Consider the following 20,943-nt stretch of genomic DNA (forward strand, 5'->3'; position numbering starts at 1 on the left):
TGGAGCCAGTAGAAAGCAAACAGGCATCTTTTCCAGATAATTGGGTCTTTGACATTCGTGTTATGCTGTGTATGATGAGGCATTATTTCCTTTTGCTATGCAGGATGATAGGGCCAGGTATACCCCATCCAAGGGACTCAGAGGACTTTAGCTCTTCAGGTTTGGCTCAGCTTTTATTTTTCATCTTTTAAGAAATACATCCTGAGGAATTTGCAAGAGTAGTAGTAAATAGAGTAGTAGTAAATAGAGTAATTAATACAATGGCATGGGAATAACTTAAAATATTTACATGACCAGAAAATGCAGAGATCTTCTGTTATCATAAACTTCCCTGATTTGCTTCCTTTTAGTTTTCTATGTTGAGTTTGGCTTTAGATTATGCTTCATAGTGTAGTGTACGGGATAACATTTTTTGTTTTCATATGCTTAATATTCTCTCATTGCATTTGTTAATGTTGAGGCTGTGCACATGGTGGGTGGTTTCTCCTGCTTTATTTAATTACCAGATTTGAAATAGATCTTATTTTAGGGTTAAAATTTTTTTGGTTTCATTGGCATGAAGAGCAGAAAATGTCACCCTCCATTTTGGTGTGTGTGCATCCTATTTTCACAACAGGTGCTTTTTTATCATAACAATAGCTCAGCACCTGTCCCTTTGTCCTGGGTGCCACGCAGTGGCCTTTACAAAGCCAGGAGTAACTTTTGGCATGGCCCTCCCTTTCCAGGAAGGACCCAGCTAAGCTTCCTGAGTAACATCAGCCTCTGCTAAGAATTCAGGTCAGGATCTCCCTGCTTGTTACCTAGCAACTGGGGGATACTGGTGCTTTTTCCTCTGACCGACTCCTTCCGCGTTAGATCCAGGGATCACTTGGGGAAGGATCAGGGCAGTGCTCATAACTCATGCTCTGGGAAGGCAGAGTAGCCCCATGCTGGCTATCTGATGAGGTATAGGATGCACTGTCCAAGCTGAACGGAATTGAGACTTTCAGAATTCTCTGCACAAACTTGAAAGTGCCTCTGCTGGTTTTGCTACCACTTAAATGTCTGGCAAGGTGACAGATCCCTTCTGAAACACCAGTAGCCTTTTGTGGTGTGTTGAATCTGACAAACAGGAACCTACGCAGGTAAGCAGCCTGAAGAAAGTTTATGTCTGAGGTACTTTAAGGGTTGTTTTCCTCCAGGTGAAAAGTGTTTCTTGGTTACACAGGTGCACAGCATTCAGTTCTGGGACTATTGACCTGCCTTTGTTCTTATTAAAGTTTCATTGGATGGTAAGTAAAAAAGTTAAGTAGAAAGATGAACTGTCTTCCCTTGTTCTTTGTGGTGTGTGTTTATATATAAGTTGCTGAAAACAACCTTTGAACTTTTCTGGTTAATTTATTGTAGAACTGGCTAATGAAAAATCTTTAAGTGATCAAGAGTTATTGGTTGCCATGCTCTCACTGCAACTCACTGCTGGTAGCATATTTGCAAATAGAAAGCAGCAAGTCCCTCTGGCTGTGTATTGTTTGCAGAGGCCAGCAATCATTGCCTCTGGTTAGTAACACAATGGGATTTTGTTTCCCTGTGATAGATTATAATCAAATGTAAAAATTAGAGCAATGTGCCATTCTAAGAAAAATACTTACAAACAAAAAAAGTCTCCCTTGTGTTGTAGCTTCTTTTCTCACAAATAGTAGAGATGGTGGGAATCAAACCAGAGTATGTTCATATCTAGTGCTGGTACAGGGCTGGCATGATAGTTTTCTGAAGGACCACTCTTCACAGAAAACACAGTTTTCATGTTTTGAAAAACATGGAAATTAATGTTTCCAGGTGCATACAAGCTGTTTAACTTGCCTTTTCCAGAAGTCTATAAGCAGCACATTCCATCTCTTCAGAAATATGAATTGATACAGCTCAAATTGACTTGAGCAAAGGCATGCCAAGTGACATCAGCCAAAGATGTGGCTGCACATCTCTGAGGGAGGTGCACTCTAAGCACGTTTATATGGTTTTTGCACAGAAGGTTGTAGTGGTGGATTGTGAATAGGGACATAAAAGACCAGATTATTTTTAAGCAATATATTTTAATTATTTCTAATATGGTGCTGTTTAATTTGAGTGCTGACTCTAAGGTGTTCAGAAGCTGATTTCTTCAGAGATACTAAGTGCAGCTTCAATTGATATTTTCCACATTTAGTATTCAGAAAAACAATTCCCAGAGTCTCACGTTGCATACCTGATACAGCAGCTGTTTTTTAAGTGTGCATGTCCAATCTGGTATCCCAGCCTTTTTGTCTCTATCATACTTCTGGGAGTGCTCATACATTCATTCCTAGGACTCACAGGGTGTGTGTCCACATTAGGAGAGTGAAAAAATATATACCAGGTCAGTATCTTCATGCAGTTCACCATGTCCTTTATTACAAAAAGCTCTCCCAAGTGTGTAACTTCATACTACTGTCTGATTAGGGGATGTAGGACAGAGTAGGAAAAATATCTGTTTGAGGAGGTGCTTCACATTTCATTTAATTGTTCTGGTCTCTAGGTCAACAACTTTCAGGAGGCAGTTAACAGCAGAAACCTCTTCAGTAGCTTTGATCTAGCTCTCAGTAAAATAGCACCCTCAGAGCATAGCATGGGACCTGAGAGATTAGGTCACCCAGCACCTCCTGATTTCTTCTCTGTTCACAAAGCCTGGTAGGGTCCTCTTAGTAGTGCTCTTCTGGCAGAGCTAGGAGCTCTGCTAGATATCTCATTCCCTACCCATTGCTGTGACTCACAAATAGTTTTAAAATGTTTAAAAAAAGCAGGCCCCTAAGCAAAGAGGATCAGAATTTCTTCAGGCTTGAGCTAGTATATTTGCCAACTGCATGTAAAAGGCTAAATATTTTCCCATTATACCTACACCAGAGACACTCTGTAGATACACAGATGGCTGGGCCCTTGCAAATTCAGCCAAGGGAGCGTATGCTGGCACTTCAGGGTTTGAAAAGAAACTGGAATAGGTCCTGTAGTCTGGTATTGGCAGTCAGCAGCAGCATCTGGGTGCTTGGACTTAGGAAAGAGCCGAGTCTGGAAAGGTTATTGCAACCCTGGCCTTGCATGAACAGTGTTTCTTGATAGTAAATAGCTCAAACATGTACTTGGACTCTTCAGTAGTCAAGAGGAGGCAGGTGAATGCTTTCTCTCTATTTGTCTGTCTACATGTGCAAGCCTAACTAGGAGCTGGGAAGCTTAAATCCAAGAGTTATCTTGTGTCATTTAGCTATAGAGGCTGCCTGGGACCCAGTGTCTGGTTCTGGACATCTGGCTGCCAGAAGAGGTGAGCTTGGAGTAGGGCAGGTGCAGGGAAGAGTTAGTAAAATGTCAGGATAACAGAGAGCTTCTATCTGTGAGGAAATTAAGATGCCATGACTTATTTGGCTTTGCAGATGAAGACTGAAAGGGAAGATAGACATCTTCTCTAAATATCTGTGGCAAAAGAAAAAGGCTCCTTCAAGGAAAGTATTACATTAGCACAAAACTAAACGGGTATATACTGGTCATTTAGTCTGGGATTTTCTAACTATCAGAGCTACCAAGTTCTGGAATAGCATTTGAATTTGAATAGTTTTCAAAATAAGACTTTATTCACCCTGTGAAGGGCTTATATTGAGTGTTTGCTTGCACTGAACGCTCAGGAAATTCGCTCTGATATTATGTTCCCAAGTTTTATTCTGAAACACCTATATGAAGCTTGAAGATGTAAGTGCATCAAAATGTTCCTCAGGATTTCCCTAAGGAGTTTTCACCACATGAGAGAACTGAAAAACTCCAGGCAATGCATGGAGCTCCTGCGATGAGAAGGTCCTGATAGGTAGGATGCATCTGATTGTGATAGGTCTTGCAAAACCACAGAGCTAAAGAGCGTTTGTGAGCAAAATGACTCATCTGACTTTGGACCTGCCCAAGGGACCAGCAAAGGCCAAGAAGTGCTGGGACCCTTCTAAGATGCCATGGGACTGATTATTTTGGACTTGAGTTTCTGATTTGTTGCTGTAACTAGCTCCATACACATGGAATTTTCACCTACCTCCCTGGGAAAGCAAGCAAAACACAGCAGTTTGAAGCAAGGAGTTCCTTCCAAGGAGTTCCTTCCCTAGGCATGGCACAGACCTCCAGGGGTGACCCTGGAGGTCTGTGCCATGCCTGAGAGACAAGTTGTTCCTGACTGAAACCACTTTGGTGGTTTCACTCTGCACCACCTGCCTTGGTAGGAATTATTGCAGACCCACAGGAGGTGGGAGAAAAGCCCACACAAGTAAGGTTTTTTAAGCACAGCTTTACTTTTTGAGCTTTGATTAGGAATACTGCTCTGCCACCCTCTCTCCCAATGGTGTCCCTTTTGCTGCCCATGGGGATATTGTCTGCTTCTCTGTTTCTCTTCCTACATCTGGGCTCTTTCTAGCATGTGAATGTCAACAGCATTTAATTTATGAATGCTGCAGTACATTTTGTTGTGCTTATTTAAATGAGGCAGAGATCAAGCATTGTACAGTCACATGTAAAGGTGATGGCAGATGAGTGCTCTTTATGTCATGCTGGATTTCTGCTGCACACTTGCATTTATATTTGCTAAATTACAGGCAGGAATTTTTTGAATTAATGACAAATATTTCCCAACAGTAGTTACTTAAGTGCCTGCACATGTTAAATTAACCATAATAATCTTGTCATAGTCATGAATTAATAACCTGTGTCTCATTGGGCTTTTGAGAATTGAAGTAAAACATTTGTGGCATATTCAAAGAAGGGAGCCTGGGGATAAATGGGATGTCTCCAAATGGCTTTACATTCCTGTCCCCACCATCCTATTCCCCTTGCCAAGTAAGCCCCAAAGGCTATACAGGAACCTGAAAATTAGGTTTAGAAGGGGCAGAGAGGAAGAGATCTCCTCTGCAGAGGAGTATCTCTTTCAGGTGAAGTGATTTAGACTTATTCACTCCTGAAATGTTCCTCTCTCCATTGCTGAGAGGGAGATGCTGCCAGAGGCAAGTGTGCATGCAAGAGATTTCTGACAGAGATCTTAAGCAGTGAGGAGTTTAACAAGGAAGGTGCTTATCATGTCAGAGGGGGATGGGAAGAACTTCTGTCCCAGTGGCAGAAAGAAGAGGCTGGGGGCAGCTGGTGATGGGGGAAAAGGGAGACATTTCTCACAGGATATTCCCCATCCGTGGTCCATGGAACCCCTTTCAGTGGGGACCCAGGAAGCATGAAGAAGTTCCCTTTGCCTCCTGAGTTCCAGTACCCCACAAGGTGCAGGGGGGATCTGGGCCCTAGGCCAGAGAGGGCACCTTAGTCTATGCCATTTGCTCCAGCTGAGCTGGACCAAGGGACCGGCCTGGAGCTGAGCATCACTTCTGCATGACAGACTTGCTCTGCTCCCTGCTCTGGGAGTAACAGCTTGAAAAACATCAGGAGAAGCCTGTAACCTCTCTTGTGAGGAGAGGCTGCAGGAGCTGGGCCTATTTAGTCTAGAGAAGACTGAGAGGGGATCTTATCAATGGATATAAATGTCCCAAAGACAGGTGTCAGGAGGATGGTGCCAGACTCTTTCCAGTGGTGCCCAGTGACAGGATGAGAGCAAAGGCTATAAACTAAAACATAAGAAGTTTTACCTCAACATGAAGAACTTCTTTATGTATGAGGATGACAGTGCAATGGAACAGGTTGCCTAGGGAGGCTGTGGAATTTCTCTCTCTGGAGACATTCAAAAACCCTCCTGGACATGTTCCTATGTCACCTGCTCCAAGTGACCCTACCTTGGCAGGGGATTTGGGCCAGATGATCTCCAGGGCTCCCATCCAACTCTAACAATTCTGTGATTCTGTGCTATGTTTTCTACTTCCCAGTCCAAGGGAATGAGTGGGCTTGTGCAGGCGGCACACAAGAGACTGGATTTCTGACAAGGTGGCAGTAAAAACTATCAGGCTGCATTCAGGGTTTTGACTTTCAAAAGTCTGCCAGTCTGAAGCAGCAGCTGGAGGTGATACATACAGAATGGCTCACCAGAGGTTATATTTGCTGAGATTATTGCTGCAGGGAAGGAGTGAACGAGAAAACAAGAATCTGAGCTAGTGGCAGTTATTTCCATTTGCTCATATCTTTGCTTTGGAGCACAGTGTGGTTTGGAGCATGGACCTGCAAGTAAATGAGATAAGAGCTACAGAAAAACATTTCCTCTCTTTCAAATATAAAGAACAATTATGTCCTGAATAGATAGTAAGTATGGAAAGTTTGCAAGTTCATGTCATGAAGGGAGGAAATGATAAATAATTATGGCTCTTACATTGGTGAAATCCTGATTGTTTTTCTTATAGACTGTGGAGAAAGGTTCCAAACAAAGATGAAAAGACTCAGCCATGATGTTTATTGTGGCATGGACAGAAAGCAACCTTCCAGTCTTTTTGTGTAGGAAATTATTTGGATTATGAAGTCCAACTTAACTGGACTCCTACCTGAAACCTCTGAGGAAGTAATGTATTACAGTAACCTTGTGTTAAAAATCTCATGCTCTTTCTTCTAGAAGTGATCTGAATGTTACTGGTGTGGAGGAAAAATAAAAGAGCCCGTGGCTCAACTGTCTCCCATCAGGGCTCAAGAAAATAATTATAGTTTGAAGGCTGAGAGGGCCTAAATTAAGAAGGGTCAAAAGAGGCTAAATAAGGTCCTTTCCAAATGAAAGCCTGCCACATGTACTACCTCAGAGCAAGCCTCGTACAACAGTTAAACAAGAGGCTGTTCAGCTTTGCATTTGACCTGTGGGTTTAATGCAACAGGAATGTGGAATGTGTTTACAAGGTAGCAGTTATTGCTGAAATATGTGAATGCTGTTGCCTGGGGAAATTTCAGAGGATTGTGACTGTGCTGACAGTGGCTGTACCTCTTGGACGGACTGTGTGGATGCTGGGGAGGAAACTGGTCCCAGAGTCTGCAACCTACAGAGGGAATGCAGGGCATGATGCTCCCCTTCCCCACCTTCAGCTGGATCTCACTCCATTCCTGCCACTCCTCCGTGCTAGGATGACCCAGGAGTGTGCCCTGGTCCTTGTGCTGGCGACATGGCTTCTTGTTATCCCTGCATCCGAGGGGACTCCAGGTTAGCGCGCGCCTGCAGCCGGTTCAGCAGAGTGAGGGAGAGCTGGGCATTGAGAGCCCCCGATGGCACCTTTCATGAGCAGGTCCTGGAAATCAGCCTGCTTATGTTCTGCCTAGTCTCAGCTGGTAGGCTGGTGTATCTCTGCTTGGAAGGGCTCAGGCTTCTCCTAGTAATAGCTATTTCATTCTCTTTGCATTTCCAACTTTCTTTTCTTCCCTCTCTAATTTAAATGTCCAGTATTAAGACTATTCTGCACATGGTTCATGGATGATTTCAATAATTGCTTCATCCTTCCAGCACAGGAATTCACAAGGAAGCTGGTAAAGCCCAGCCTAGTCTCTTTGTTTCATTCACTTTCCTTCTTACTGAAGTTTGCCTAATTTTCATTGCACTAATGGCAAAATATTTGTAAGTAGGCCTAGGATATAACTACATTCTGTATTCAATTGAACCCAACATTTTTTAAGATTTTTCATTAACTTTTAAAGAAACTTCATAAAACTGTTGAAATTACATTGTTAACTATACCACACATTATGGACCCGTGAAATTTGGGCCAAATTCTTCTCTAGATGTTGTCTGGTTAACTTGGCCCACTGAGTCTCCTTCAGAATAGCAGCTAAAGCTGAACAAGGATCTCATTCCAGCTACTGATAAACACTTTCTGCATCTTAAATCCCATTAACCTCTCCACTGTACAAGAACACCCTTACATCAGGCTAATTGATGGGGCAACAGGTGTCAGTGAGCCATTGCTCTGGGCTTGATGTGCTTACAGGAGAGATTTACTCTTCCTTCACCACAAAGAAAGTGTGTGTCTGTGTGTGTATGTGTGTATGCAGGTGAATAGATAATTTATTGTATTTATGGTTCCAAAAAACAAGGAAGGATTAATGAAAGCCCTGATATATTTCCATGAATTTAAAGGCACTGAGACCTTACAACACTGTTGATATTTCTACTCATTCTGAATACCAAAAGACCTGGTATAATTATTTTTGTGAATTAGCTTCAGGAATGTTCCTGGTGCTGAATTCAACAGTAATTGCAATTGCAATATGTAGAATCAAATGTAATTTTGTTCTAACTTAAGAAAGGCCTTTTACTTTATTTTCTCTCTTTTGCTTTTCAAGGAAAGGCACAGTGAATTCTTAATACTTTACTGACACTTGACTCTGAGTGATGTTAGCCTGCTATTGTAAAAAAGTATGACCTTCTTCAGAACATTATTAGCAAAATACTCTATGTGAACACTCAATCTTATTTAAGTTAAAAATACAGATTGTGCTTCTATCAGTAAAAATGGCTGGTACAAACCTAAAAGTCTGGTAGTGTACTGAACTGTTTGTGCTCATAAATATAGCAGAGGATCTCTGGTAGGCAGCTAGCTAGGGGAGATCTTGTGTCTTTGTATAAAACAGCTATGCCTTTATTATCCCTAAATGCTGAGGAAGAAGGAGAGCCAATGTGGCCTTTTTACTTCAACAGTTCTCTTTATAATCATGCTTTCCATGTTGCTGGAATAAATCTCCTGGCCTGTCTATTAAATCACAACAAGTAAAAGACCAAAAACAAGAAAGAAGGATTACTGCATAGGAATAAGACATTTCACATGAGTTTGCTTTATTCTTTTGCCCATGCAGACTCCTCCCCCACCCCCCTTCCTGTAATTCTTTTATATGGTTGTTTGCTTTGCTTTGTTTTTTGGTTTGTTGGGGTTATTGGTTTGTTTAAAGAAAGCATGCAAGTCAAACTAAGGCTTTTCCTGTGGAAAAGTGTGGCCTTTGTGAAGGTGTATACCTTCAAGTTACTGGCTTCTATCAGGAAAGGAAGTTCCCTTCACCCTTCTGGAACAGCTAATTCTCTGCACTATCCAGGACACCAGACTGGGCAGTCCTAGTAATGCTTTCTGACCTCTTTTTTTGTGTGTTCTGTAGCAATGAATTGTTTTAAAAAATAACAATCTCATTCCTCACAAACTGCTTGGGATGAAAGTTATTTTATGGAGATTTTCTCACCTCTCTCAGAAATGCTGAGGGAAGGAAGGACTACTAATTCTTGGGGGGAAAAAGAGGTAGAAAATGAAAGTTTTTACCTCTCCCTCCCATCTCTTGGAAATGCATTGTGCTTGTAATAGAGAAAGGAATGTGCTCTTGGCAGGGGCATGGCAGAAGGGCTGATGAGGACCTGATGAGAATCTGCACAGCCTTTGGAATAGCAGGGGCAGATACATCAGAGGGTATTTTGGGCTGGTTAAGCAAAGGAAAATACACACTGCCCAACAGCAATGGAAGACTAAAAACAACAGAATGCTCAAAAAACCCTTCAAGGATTGGTAAGAGTTCTCTGTTGTAGCCCCTAAAACCTCACCTGTTGTTCGTGGCAGGCCTTGCCCTGTTTGCACAAAGGCTCAGGCTTGAAGCCCATGCAGCAAACTCTATCCTATCTCCGCTGTCCAGTCTTCCTTTTAGCAGGTGTTTTATTACATGACATCCCTTGATGTCTCTTCTCAGTGATTACAGGAATGTTTACATCGTACGCAACAGGAATTTGAGTGATAAATGCAAGAACTGCAAAGGCAAGAGCTGATGCAAAGGGGGCAGCAGTGTGTCAATAGTTACACATTGCTGCTCCTTGTGGCACAGCTTGGTATTCTTCCACCTCCACTTATGCTGAGCAAACTCTGGTGCAAAGAACAGCATTGGAAGAGATATGTGCTGGTGCAACTGACTTTCATTGGTTATTTCTGAGAGAAAGGGCAATTCACTCACAGCTAGCTCTATTCATTATGACAGTGAGTGGGAGGAGGATTAGAGGATCCTGAACTGGCAGAGTTTTAAAAGAGAAGGACATTGACTTACGTTCAGGATGTGTGTTGTCACCTGGATGCTGGCCTAGCACTCGTGCAGCCATGGAGAGGATGCTGGCAGCAGACACTTGAGCCAGCCTTTCTCTGAGCACAAGGAGTGGCTCATAGGCTCCCACCACACAATGTGGTTGTGCAATATGCAAATTGTCTTTTAACATAAGAGCATGCTGCAAACATTGCATTAGCTGGAGATAAATGTTAGCCACAAGCAAGGAAACAAAGCCTTTTATTAGCCAATAATGCAGATAAGAAAAGATATGGGTAAAGTTTACCAGTTTCAGTGAGAGACAGATGAAAAGGGATAGCAAACTACCATTTAGGCAGCCAACCATTTGTGCAAATACCACGTTTTGTTGGTATTCTCATGGACATCAATGTAAAGTGCTAACAGCAACGAATACATGAAGTCATAGATTTTGCAAAGCAATACTTTTTGTTTAATGATACACACTATTTGAACAAAATGGAAGGAGATGATTGTCTGCCCAATTTTGAAAACAAAAGGCAAAGTTGTATACAAAAAGTGAAAGGGTGGTTTTTTCCTGCTTTGGCATGAAGTTTATTTTTTGATATTTTATTTAGACTTGGTAGTACCAACCAGTGCAGAAAATCTCTCAGAAAATATCTTCTCTGGGTTAAATTATTTTTAATAATTCACAAATGATGAGAACACAGCTGGAATATATACTGTGGAGGTGCTGACATATGGCAGAAAGGAAGAATGACCAGGTGCTGGCACTCTGGATAAAGCAGCTAGGATGGCTGTGCGTATGTAAGCATGCACTCAGGTGCATTTATTCCCTTGATTTAAAAACTGGAGGCCAAATAAAAAAAGTGAAACTCCTTTGGCCTATTGAGAGGTCTGAAGCAGGAAAATGTATGGCTTTGGAAATGGTGTTGCAGTTGTTATGAAATTCTCCTGTCTTTTTTATGAGCTTTTTGGATGTGTTTATACAGACTAATGAGATTCCCAGAGAACTGCTCCTCACTCATGTGGACACTCCTGATACCTGGGCTCATATGTGCTGTGCTAGCTCAGGGGGAGCACTTCCCTATGCTTTTTAGACCTCCTCTTGCAGGTGATTTATCTTAGAAAGCAAAGCTCAAGATGATGGCTGCCCTTTGGAAATGATTTCATAAATGGACATACTGTGAGAGATTTAGTTTTGGCTAGGCTCAAGCATTGTCACTTGGGAGTACTGAAAGTTGTTTGAGAGTGTGAAAGGAGGGGGCAATGATCTCTGTTAGCAGGAGGATGTCTGAGCAGAGAGGTGTGTTGAACAGCAGGGTTTCTTGAGCTGTATAAGTACCTGCCTGCTGCCCTACACTTCCTTCTGCCACACCCTGCGCAGTGTTTTCAGCACAAGGTCTCCCCTGGCTGCAGAGACAAAGCTTTCTGTGGGAGGCAGGAGATCACAACACACTCTTGAACCTGTGCTATGCCACAGCATGGCACCCTGGGGCAGTGTCCAGGTGGTGCCCTTGCTGATGCACATTTCAGAGAGCTGGAGGGCCCTCCAGGGTTGTGAAAGCACTGCTCATGTGCCTGAGGTGGCAGAGGACCATGGCAGGCACTCTGGGCTTGCTCCCTCTGGAGACTGTGACCTGTCCCATTTCTGCAGTCCAAGTGACAGGACAAGAGGCTGTGTGGCCTCTGGATGGTGCCTTCATTTCAAGTCTGAGTCCTCAGAGAGGGGGAGGATGAGAAAAGGCTGCCTCAGTCTTTGCTCCTGGCACTTAGGATGGTTTTGTGTTGGTTACTCTCCCAGCTAGAGGAGTATCTCTGAGTATCTCATTATATCCCCAGAATCCCTGCTTTATTTTCTTCTTTTTTTTCCCCCCCAAATCTTCAAGGCTGTGTAATATCAGAGGGAATGTTAGTGTATATTGTGATGTTCTGAAAAAAGGGCAGCCCTTCATCTCATGTGAAATAATTTCCCCAAATTCAGATTTTTTAATTCCTTGTGTTTCTACTAGAAAAGGGATATTCTTATACAAAAGAGAAATGAAAGATGTAAATTGCTGTTGGTTTTTGGATACCCTTTTTTGGATGTACTGGCATTTGGAAGGGATAAGAAGGAAAATAAAAACTTGTTGTGCTGCTATATTCCATCTCTATTCTCTGCAGTGGCATTGTCTCAGATGTATTTCTTGTATCTCAGCTTATCTAGAAAGGACCTAGGAAGAAAGAAGGAAAGTGAAAAAAGTCCCTGCTGGGAAAAGTCCAATATAGCAAAAATACTGTTATAAACAGGTAATATTTAGCAATTTGTCATCAGACATTATATTTGGCTTATAAAAGCTCATAATAAATTGATAAACCAAATATCTCTGGTATTCCACTGTGAAAAGGACCGCACATATAATATGGGAAAAAAAAAAGAGGAAAAGGGTGTGACTGCCAGCGGTGTGGTAAATCTTGCCCATGCTAACAAGGGAGAAGCAATGCAGGTTACTTCTTTAGGATGAAAATCCTGCTGAGTTTTCAGATCACAGGATGATTTAATTAAGTGATGGACCTCAGTAAATCCTTGGGGAAACTGGAAATGAGAAAGCTCAGCAGGCCGAGCCTCTAGATCCAAGCAAAAGTGCACAATGAATGCCACCCATCCCAGTGGGTGCCAAATTCAAAGCTGCTGGATTTTGTCAGTATTTCTCTGCACAGCTCTTTAGCTTGTAGACCATTGTAGAACTTAAACAAAGCTTTAAGAGTGAAAAAACTTGGCTCCAGAGCAAAAACTGCAATCTCTGTTTACATTAGGGAAATGACAAGCAGTTACAGTCATATCAAGGGTAAACTCTGGGGTTTTTTTTGTTTCTCCTCTTAAGTATCATGTTTTAATCAAATCTTTCCTATGATGAAAGTATTAATACTGGAGAGCTTGTTGCAGATGTTGAGGAAAAGGCTTGAAAGATCGAAAATCTGCCTAAAGATGCCGTTAAAATACATTATACTGAAAGAAAAAGGGGAGATATAGATGGTATGGTTCTCTGAGTTTATATATTTGGGAAAAAAATAGGATTATCTCCTGGTGGCTTTCACCAAAGGAAGCATTTAAAAGGAAGCCCAGTTTCCCCCATGTTAATAAAAACAACACAGTAAACTTTGAGGTAGAAATGAATGTGATTGCCTACAGCTAGGTTTGGTGAGACACTAAGGCAGGCAGTGCTTGGCTTGCAGAGCATCACAGAGGGATCTCTGGCAGCTGCTGGATGCTCAGCAAGGACCAGTATTGCTTGACACTGTCTTGAGATACTGCTCCAATGCAAACCATCACTTGGCAAAGTGCTCAAGTAAGTGGCTAAGTGTCAGCTTCAGTGTTTACTCAAAACCAGGGTTTTGAGCAAACACTAAAAATGAATCTGTTGACTTTTGAGCATTTTTCTGAAAACCTGAACGCTGGCACACTGCCCAGAAGCATTTTGTGAGTTCCTGCAGTCCTCTCTGCTGCCTGCTGATTCCTCCCCACCCCGTGCCCTTCTCAGTTAAGGAAGCATTCATCCCTTGATGCAAACAAACAAATCTCCCTTTGGTAACAGAAGGCACAAAACTCTTCCTGCATCCTCGGTATGGGGCGGGTGGCTGCACCTTGCTGCCCTTGTCATGGTGTGTGTTTGCGCAACATAGTGACTGCTGCAAGGGCTGCTGTCACCTGCTCCTCTGTGTCAGCCACCACTGGCCTGGGACAGTCACACCCCACCCTGGGTTTGGGCTGGAAACTGGTCTTTTGAACTGAAAACCAAATCCTTATAATGGCATGATGAGTTGAGAGGCAGTTTTTATTAAAAGCCTTACAGTCACCCCACCGCAAAGCCAGTACTGCTTATCCAACCCAAACTTACAGGATTAATTTACCACAATTTAAAATAACCATTTCCTTGCTGAGGGTAAAGCAGTCTCTGGGCTCCTGTACAGGAGGTTGAGGCCACTGGTGTTTGTGCCTGTTGTCTCCTGCACTCACGTGCCTCTGACCCACACCTTGGGTTGTTTTCTACCTCCCTCCAAAGTTATCCCACCTGGACAACCTTCCTCCCTGAACACAGCCCAGGTCTCTTGGGCAGCCCTCTCAGCAAAGCAGCCAGGTTTTCCCCAGGTGACACTGAGCTGTCTAGGGATGATGCTGGGAGCAGTGGTGGGACCTGGTGTTATAGAAATTACACATGCCAGCACAGTAACTGGGGTCAATTAGGCTTCTGCTCAATCAATAAACTGAAAGACAGATTCCTCTGTAAAAGTATTTTAAAAGTATTTTTTATTAATAGCATTACAACCTGAGTTGGGCATATCTCAAGAAGGTCCTTAAACTGGATAAAGCAGTACATGGAAAAACAGTATCTTTCAAACAACCTTTTTTTTATTTTGCTAGCAAGTAACAAATAATTTACATATTGGACAAATTCAGAACCCCCAGATAATATAATATCTTTCTGATTTTCTCTTTGTCACTCTGACATGTGATCCTTAAAATAGTTGCAGATGTCAGAGGCACCTGAGTTCACAAATACACTTGCTACTATATTTTATTATAATAAATAATAATAAAATATTATTACAAGTCTGGAGAGTCATTTCCCTGTAGCTCAACAGTACCCATTACAATCTTTTCTACTAGTTATTGTATGTTACTCTGGTCTCTGTCTACATTCCTGTACTTTAGTTCAGTTTACTTGTCTCCTCACAAGCTCTAATCACACTTTGGGAGTTATCTCTCTCTGATTATAACAATCCCAACCAGGATCAATGTGAATTCCAGACAGCAAACTTCCCCTTGCCAGTAGGTCAACTCCACATGTTTTTTTAAATTGTTTTATCTTGCTCTTGAGGATGGAGCAGCTCCTTCAGCAACAGACCAGCATTGGCCCAGGATGGGTCATTATCCAGAACAAATAATATAAAATAATGATGCACATTGGCTTGCATCTTCCCTTAGCCTAGGAATTTGATTTCCCCACATAACCAAATCTCCAGGATTCCAGGGGTGATGGAATATGAGGACCACATACATATGCACAGGTAGTGGCCAAGCACTTCCTTCCTTCTCACAAGCCAGGGCTCCAGCCCTGTACTCCTGCAAGAGTCACAGTAGTGGAGGGCTGCCTTCCTCTGGGTAAGACACACATTCTTAAATTATGTGAGGAAACAGCAAAAATGTGGTGGGCCTGAAGAATTGCTGCATGAAGAAAGAAAGGGAGTGAGGATCTTGCTTCAAAATGCTTGACCAGCAAGAAGAGAGCCCATTCAAGGTTCAATGTCCTTCTGTTTTCTCTAAGTCAGGAGATTTATGCTGCACCCCTGGTCACATATTAGTGTCCCTCAATGTTTGAACCATCCAGTGGAAACACTTTTTGTGACCTCAGATGTCACAAAATAAATCACACTAATCTTTGCATGCATAATGGTGGAGCTAACTTTTTTTTTAATTGGTTTTATTCTCTAGAAATTTGGCTGCCAATGTTTGAGACAGGAACATAGTTCTGGTTTGTCAGGAGTATAATATACTATCTGATTGAATTTTGCCAGAGGGAACATGTTTATACTTGCCTGCATGTTTCCAACAAACATTGTCACTGTGTGGGAGTTTATCTCCCAGTGGCTTTGCTATTGAGAACTAGTGAAGTATGGCATACAAACATTTGGATAAAAAAATAATATACCCTCACCTGAATGCAGCTGAATGCAGCAGGCTGATGCCAATGAACCACAGATGGGGATGTGAGTTATGTCATCCACAATTTATACAGAGACTGTAGAATCCCACTTCTGGATGTGTGTAGCTTATAGATGCTACGGGGCATGCATACAACAGCTGAAGCTTTAAAGATACTGATTTACATTCCTGCCATTGCTACTGCAACGTGACAGCAGGAATCTGAGACACCCTGTTTAACAATTGACTGGGTATGCCACAGCCCACAATACATATTTATCTGTCACCTCCCAGTGGACATTTACTTTAAAAATAAAGGTATCCTAGATCACAGAATTGTTTGTGTTAAAATGAACCTTAAAGAACACCTAGTTCCAACCTCCCTGCCATGGGCAGGGACACCTTCTACTAGACTGGGTTGCTCAAAGCCCCATCCAGCCTGACCTTGAACACTTCCAGGGGTGGGGCATCCACAGCTTCTCTGGACAACCTGTTCCAGTGCCTCACCACCCTCATCCATTTGTTTTTTCTAGGGTAAGTGCTTTATTAATTCTCCATACTTCAGACAGATGCCCTTGACCAAAAGTTGCTCACCCTCATGTTTGTGTTAATTCTGATTTGGTACCTGGTGGGTGGTGGCAGGGGGTGTTTCACACCCAAGCTGTGGGTCTGGCTGGTGCAGCAGCCCTGGGGCTGCCAGCCAGTAGAGGTGCCTTTGCTGTGGCTGTCACTGTCTTGCAGCCCTGCACTGTGGCCCAGCCCAGGTGGCTGCAGATGGCTCAGGTATGTGTTATGTTTTAGATTTGAGTAACAAAGGTTTCATTTCCATTTCACTAGCTTGTTGGATTGACAAGCCTTATTTCTTAAGCCTCCTGGTACTTCAGTGGATCAAAACAGCCTCAGTCTACTCATCCTCCCATGCAGGTTGTGGCATGAGCATCTGCCTCTGTTACAGCCCAAAGAGTGACTCTACAGCATTTAACTCACTGTCCAATCAGTGGCATCCATGACTTTCTTCTCCCTTGACCATGGAATTATGGCTCTCCAGGTGAAGAAAAGAGAGCACAAACTGACTACTGCACCAGAAATATAATTTAAATTACAAATAAATTGTCTTCAGCGTTTGGACATGTGCAGTTTTGCAATTATTTTTTAGTTTAGGAACCTTAATAAGCAAAGTAATATTTCACTCTGAAAAGCAAAGAAGAGAGAAGAAAATAAGAAAATAATTTTTTTTATTTTTACTTGTATTTCTCTGTTACTAATTCTCCCTAACTCTGTTATCTATCCAAAACGAAAGGAATGGAAAGAATCACTACCTTTCCCCAAGTTTCTTTAGAAAGAAGAAAAACCGTAATCTACAGAATACTTAAAATTGGACATAAATAAGGGAAAAATATGTGGGGTTTTCTACTACTGTTACTTGTACACTTGTTCAAATGCTGTCATTTTGTCTCTGGACCTGAATGGGCTGAGAAAGGGAGAATCAAGGAAGCCCACCTCCCCTAACATATATTTTTAGAAGCATTCAAGAATTCACCAAAGTCAATCGTGAGACAGGAGGGGATGGTTGACTGAACTGTCATGTACTATTGTCTTCTGAAAGTAGAAATAGTCTGTGTAATCTATTATACCTCTCTATAGCCTAATAAGTACCATATGGGATATTTTTATATATTATGTATATTTATATATAATATACACACACATATATTTAGACATGTATGTAGACATGTTATGTAAGCATACACATAATATTCTATTCTATATCTTTATATTTTAGCAACTTGCCTTATGTATGTGTACACATATATAGTGAAGTACTGTTATTTTGTTGATACAACTAACAGTTTTTGTTCCTCCTTTAGTGATTGCCACATGAGTTCCCCAAGGACAATGGACCCTAAGATGAGAGAGGCTGAAGGAGATGGAGAGGACAATTCAGGTATAATTTCGCTCTTCCCTGGTGAAGGAAAAGTGCTGTGGCTTCTTGAGGTTCTATGCCTTAGCTCTCTAATAGAAGTGAATTTGTTTGTTTAGAGAACACTTTCTGCCTTTCTCTTCACCTTTTTCCAAGAGCTGTTACATGTTTTCAGCATTTTCAGAGGCTTGAAATAAGATTTTTATAGCATCTTGTGACCAAGCTAACTTTTTTACCCAACAAGATCTAGGAGGGAATGAAATGCTGACAGGGATGCCTTGCAGTACTGTCATGTCAACTTAAACAGGCCAGGCACAAGTTGTTGGAATTCTTGTGGAAAACACCGATTTAATTTGAAATAGTTTCCTTCACAGAGCTGCAACTGATCCTAATTTAGGTCTTTCCTCACTGAGCAGACTAAAATTGCTTTTCAAGGTTATTGCTTAATTCCTAGATTAATACTTTGTGATCCACTGAATCTTGTAATCAGCATTAAAAATATTCTCAATATATTATAAACCCAAAATTTTAACAGCATTAGCCTCCCGAAACTGTGCATTTGCCTATGTTTGCCTTTTCTACATTTAAATTGGTTTTGGTAGCATTGCTCTTATCATCACTATTTAGCTTGCTGAACAAAGGCATTGGGTTTCCAAGTAATAATTTCTTTTTCATATCCCAGGCAGTATAGACAAAATTTCTCCTTCACAGTTTAATTACCTCAAGAGGCAAGTAGAAACTCTATTAGGAATGATTCTACACCATTGGTTATTTCTTATGTCTCATAAACATTGTAATCCATTCTCCAAGATAACAGTAATTTCATACTATCAGTACAGTCTTGAAAGACATTAATGCAACAGTGGACTGTGTTACATTTTCCAGGGAAAATCCACTTCTGCAAAAAATTATAAAGAAATGTTATTGCTCAAAAATTTGCACATGCTGCTGATTGCATCTTCTTTATGTTTCTTCACTTAGGAAAGAAAAAATCAAAGTTCAAATCTTTCAAAAAGTTTTTTGGTAAAAAGAAAAGGAAGGAGACGTCATCTTCTGTGAGCAGCAGTCTGAAGCTGTGCCAGTCAACAAATGATGTCGCGGCCTCTCGTGACACGCGCACTAGTTATGATTCTGAAGATGAACTTGAGTAAGTCTTTGGGCTCTGTTTGGTAAACAAACACAAAATTGCTACAATGTCTGTAGATTAAAGACCCCCCCAAAATTGCCTCCTCCCCTCGTTCATAATGCTGTATTTTCAAATAGTTGCTTTTCCCAGGAAAGTACAAATTAAAATGGTTGATGCAAGGCAAATCAGAAGGGAATTGAGTGAGGTGTAGTAAGAAATATTAATGAAAAAAGCTTTCATTTAATCATAAATAAGCCTTGGGTTATCATTTCAAAAGAATATAATTCCCATCTTCAAAAATGAATTAGATGATCAGTTTATATCCTACCAGGATATAAACCTCATGCCCCTAAAATGTAACTACTAAGGATTGTTAGAGAAGGTTAGATGACTAACCATTTATGCCAGGGTTTGAAGGCAAGGAAGGAGTAATGGGATGACTGCAACTGAAATCAGCAGGATCCAGAGGCTCTGAAGCCTTCTTTTCCTCTGTATACATGGGATTCATCTGACCAAAATAAAAATGTCTGCATTAGCATTCTACCACAGATCCACAGAATGGTATGAGTTGGAAGGGTCTTTAGGGATCATGCAGTTCCAGCCTCTCTGCCATGGACAGGGATAGTTAGTTACTAGCTGCCTTTTATAATCAGAGAGAAATCAGCATTACTAACAAAGATTGTATCATCCTTATGCATGAAATAGGCTCTGGAGGTGCCTATATCTTCCCACTGAATATAAACAGGAGCCTGGGATAGCCACCTCCAATGTAAATAGCTGCAATTTGATGTCTGAAGTTAGACCAGATGAGTCCCATCCTGTGTACCTCTTTGCCTCTGAAAACCCTGTCTTCATGTTACCCACTATGAAAAGTGACCATAAGAAGCCCGGTCCAAACATTCAGATATGTCTCTGGACAGACAGGTGGACTGAAGAACCCCTTCGATAACCAAAGAGCAAGTCTTTGCCTTGGTGGATGTTGTGCCCCTCAGAACAATCCTCCTGGTCCTCAAGCAAGGGGTGCTGCTGTGCCCAGGAATGGGAAAGGAAACCATCCCGGCCATTTAAAATGACATTATTCGATGTGGCCACCAGGCAGCGCCAAACAACCAAAAGAAATTATTAACAATCTTTTTTTTTCTTGTCTCTCTTTGATGGTTTGGTTTTGTTTTCTTCTTTTTGCTTTCATGGCATTGGCAATAGTAATGTTAGTTAGTACAGCTTGAAGCCCTTGGAGTTCTGGGCTGGCAGCACCAGGTGGTCTGAAGTTCTGTTATTTGACAACTTATTAAGTCCTGTAAGATGTGGATGGTGAGATTTTCTTTCCCCTGTGTGTGCCTTAACAAGGTCATGTCTGGGTGGGTGCCATCTCTGGCTGTTCTGGCCATATTCCTGTGCTGTAACCTGAAGTGTTTGTACATGATTGTTTCTTAATATTTATGTAGACAGACAAAGACCAGGAAATTATTTGAAAGGAAGGAAAATTAATTTGAGCACTCTTAATCTGAGGAGACATGCAGGGTACTTCCATTATGTATCTGGGAGGGATGCACCTGCTAGAAAGAGGAAATGAGGATGGAATGCTGGGATAAATGTGCCCATGAGGTGACCCTGCCTGTGAGTGACACTCGCCCTTGTTGAGTGCTGGTGCAGGGGGCACCACTGCAGCCCTGGCTGGCACCTACTCTGCAAATTGCTATAGATTTGTCTGACCTTGGATGTTTTGCAGAGATCACATTTGCACTCAGATAAATTGTTCTTCTAATGTCTCTAATGCATTAAGCAGACGTAGCAGGCTTTCCTTCCTTCTGCAGCAAGAATGTAGATCAACTCTTTCCTGCTATTGTTTTATCAAACATATTTATAGCAGCCACTATGGGGAAAATGTTACTGTCTGCCATGATTGTTTATGTTTGTTTTCAAGGTTCCTATGACAGTATCTAGGATCCAGAAATACAGTTCTTTTTTCTTGTCTGCTCAATTCACTTGATAGTTACATAAACCCAGATAATTATCTATTCTGCACTCATTTACCATTTCATAGCTCCCTGATTAAAAAAATTTGAAAAAGGTACTCTTAAAAAATGCTGTGTGCGCACATTTCTTGTCCATTCTCAGTCAGGGTAGAAGCTAAGCTGAGGAAAATGAGCACAAGGAACCTCCTAGCAGCTAGCTGTCTGTCTGTGGGCCTCCTCTACCATTCCCATAAAGGAGCATGGTGCTCATACCCCACATGCACCATTTGCAAAAGAAGTT

General features: G+C 41.7%; 1 protein-coding gene across 5 annotated transcripts in view; it reads left to right on the forward strand.

Moving 5' to 3' along the window:
- Nucleotides 1–848: 848 nt before the first annotated feature.
- CRACDL (CRACD like) overlaps nucleotides 849–20,943 on the forward strand; it is a 41,999-nt gene continuing 21,904 nt past the window's right edge. For 2 of the 5 annotated variants that reach the window (XM_071430826.1, XM_071430831.1), the window contains exons 1-3: nucleotides 6,995–7,123; nucleotides 17,509–17,585; nucleotides 18,543–18,708. In XM_071430826.1, coding sequence (XP_071286927.1) covers nucleotides 7,086–7,123; nucleotides 17,509–17,585; nucleotides 18,543–18,708 — 281 coding nt within the window. In that variant the 5' untranslated portion in view covers nucleotides 6,995–7,085. Of the gene's footprint in view, nucleotides 1,125–1,207; nucleotides 1,272–6,993; nucleotides 7,124–17,508; nucleotides 17,586–18,542; nucleotides 18,709–20,943 lie in introns of those variants that run through there. The other 3 variants (XM_071430830.1, XM_071430828.1, XM_071430827.1) reach the window with 3 other exon arrangements.

This window comes from Agelaius tricolor, unplaced genomic scaffold, assembly GCF_023055355.1.
Source record: "Agelaius tricolor isolate 1412-34295 unplaced genomic scaffold, bAgeTri1.0.p SCAF_7, whole genome shotgun sequence".
Lineage (NCBI taxonomy): Eukaryota > Metazoa > Chordata > Aves > Passeriformes > Icteridae > Agelaius > Agelaius tricolor.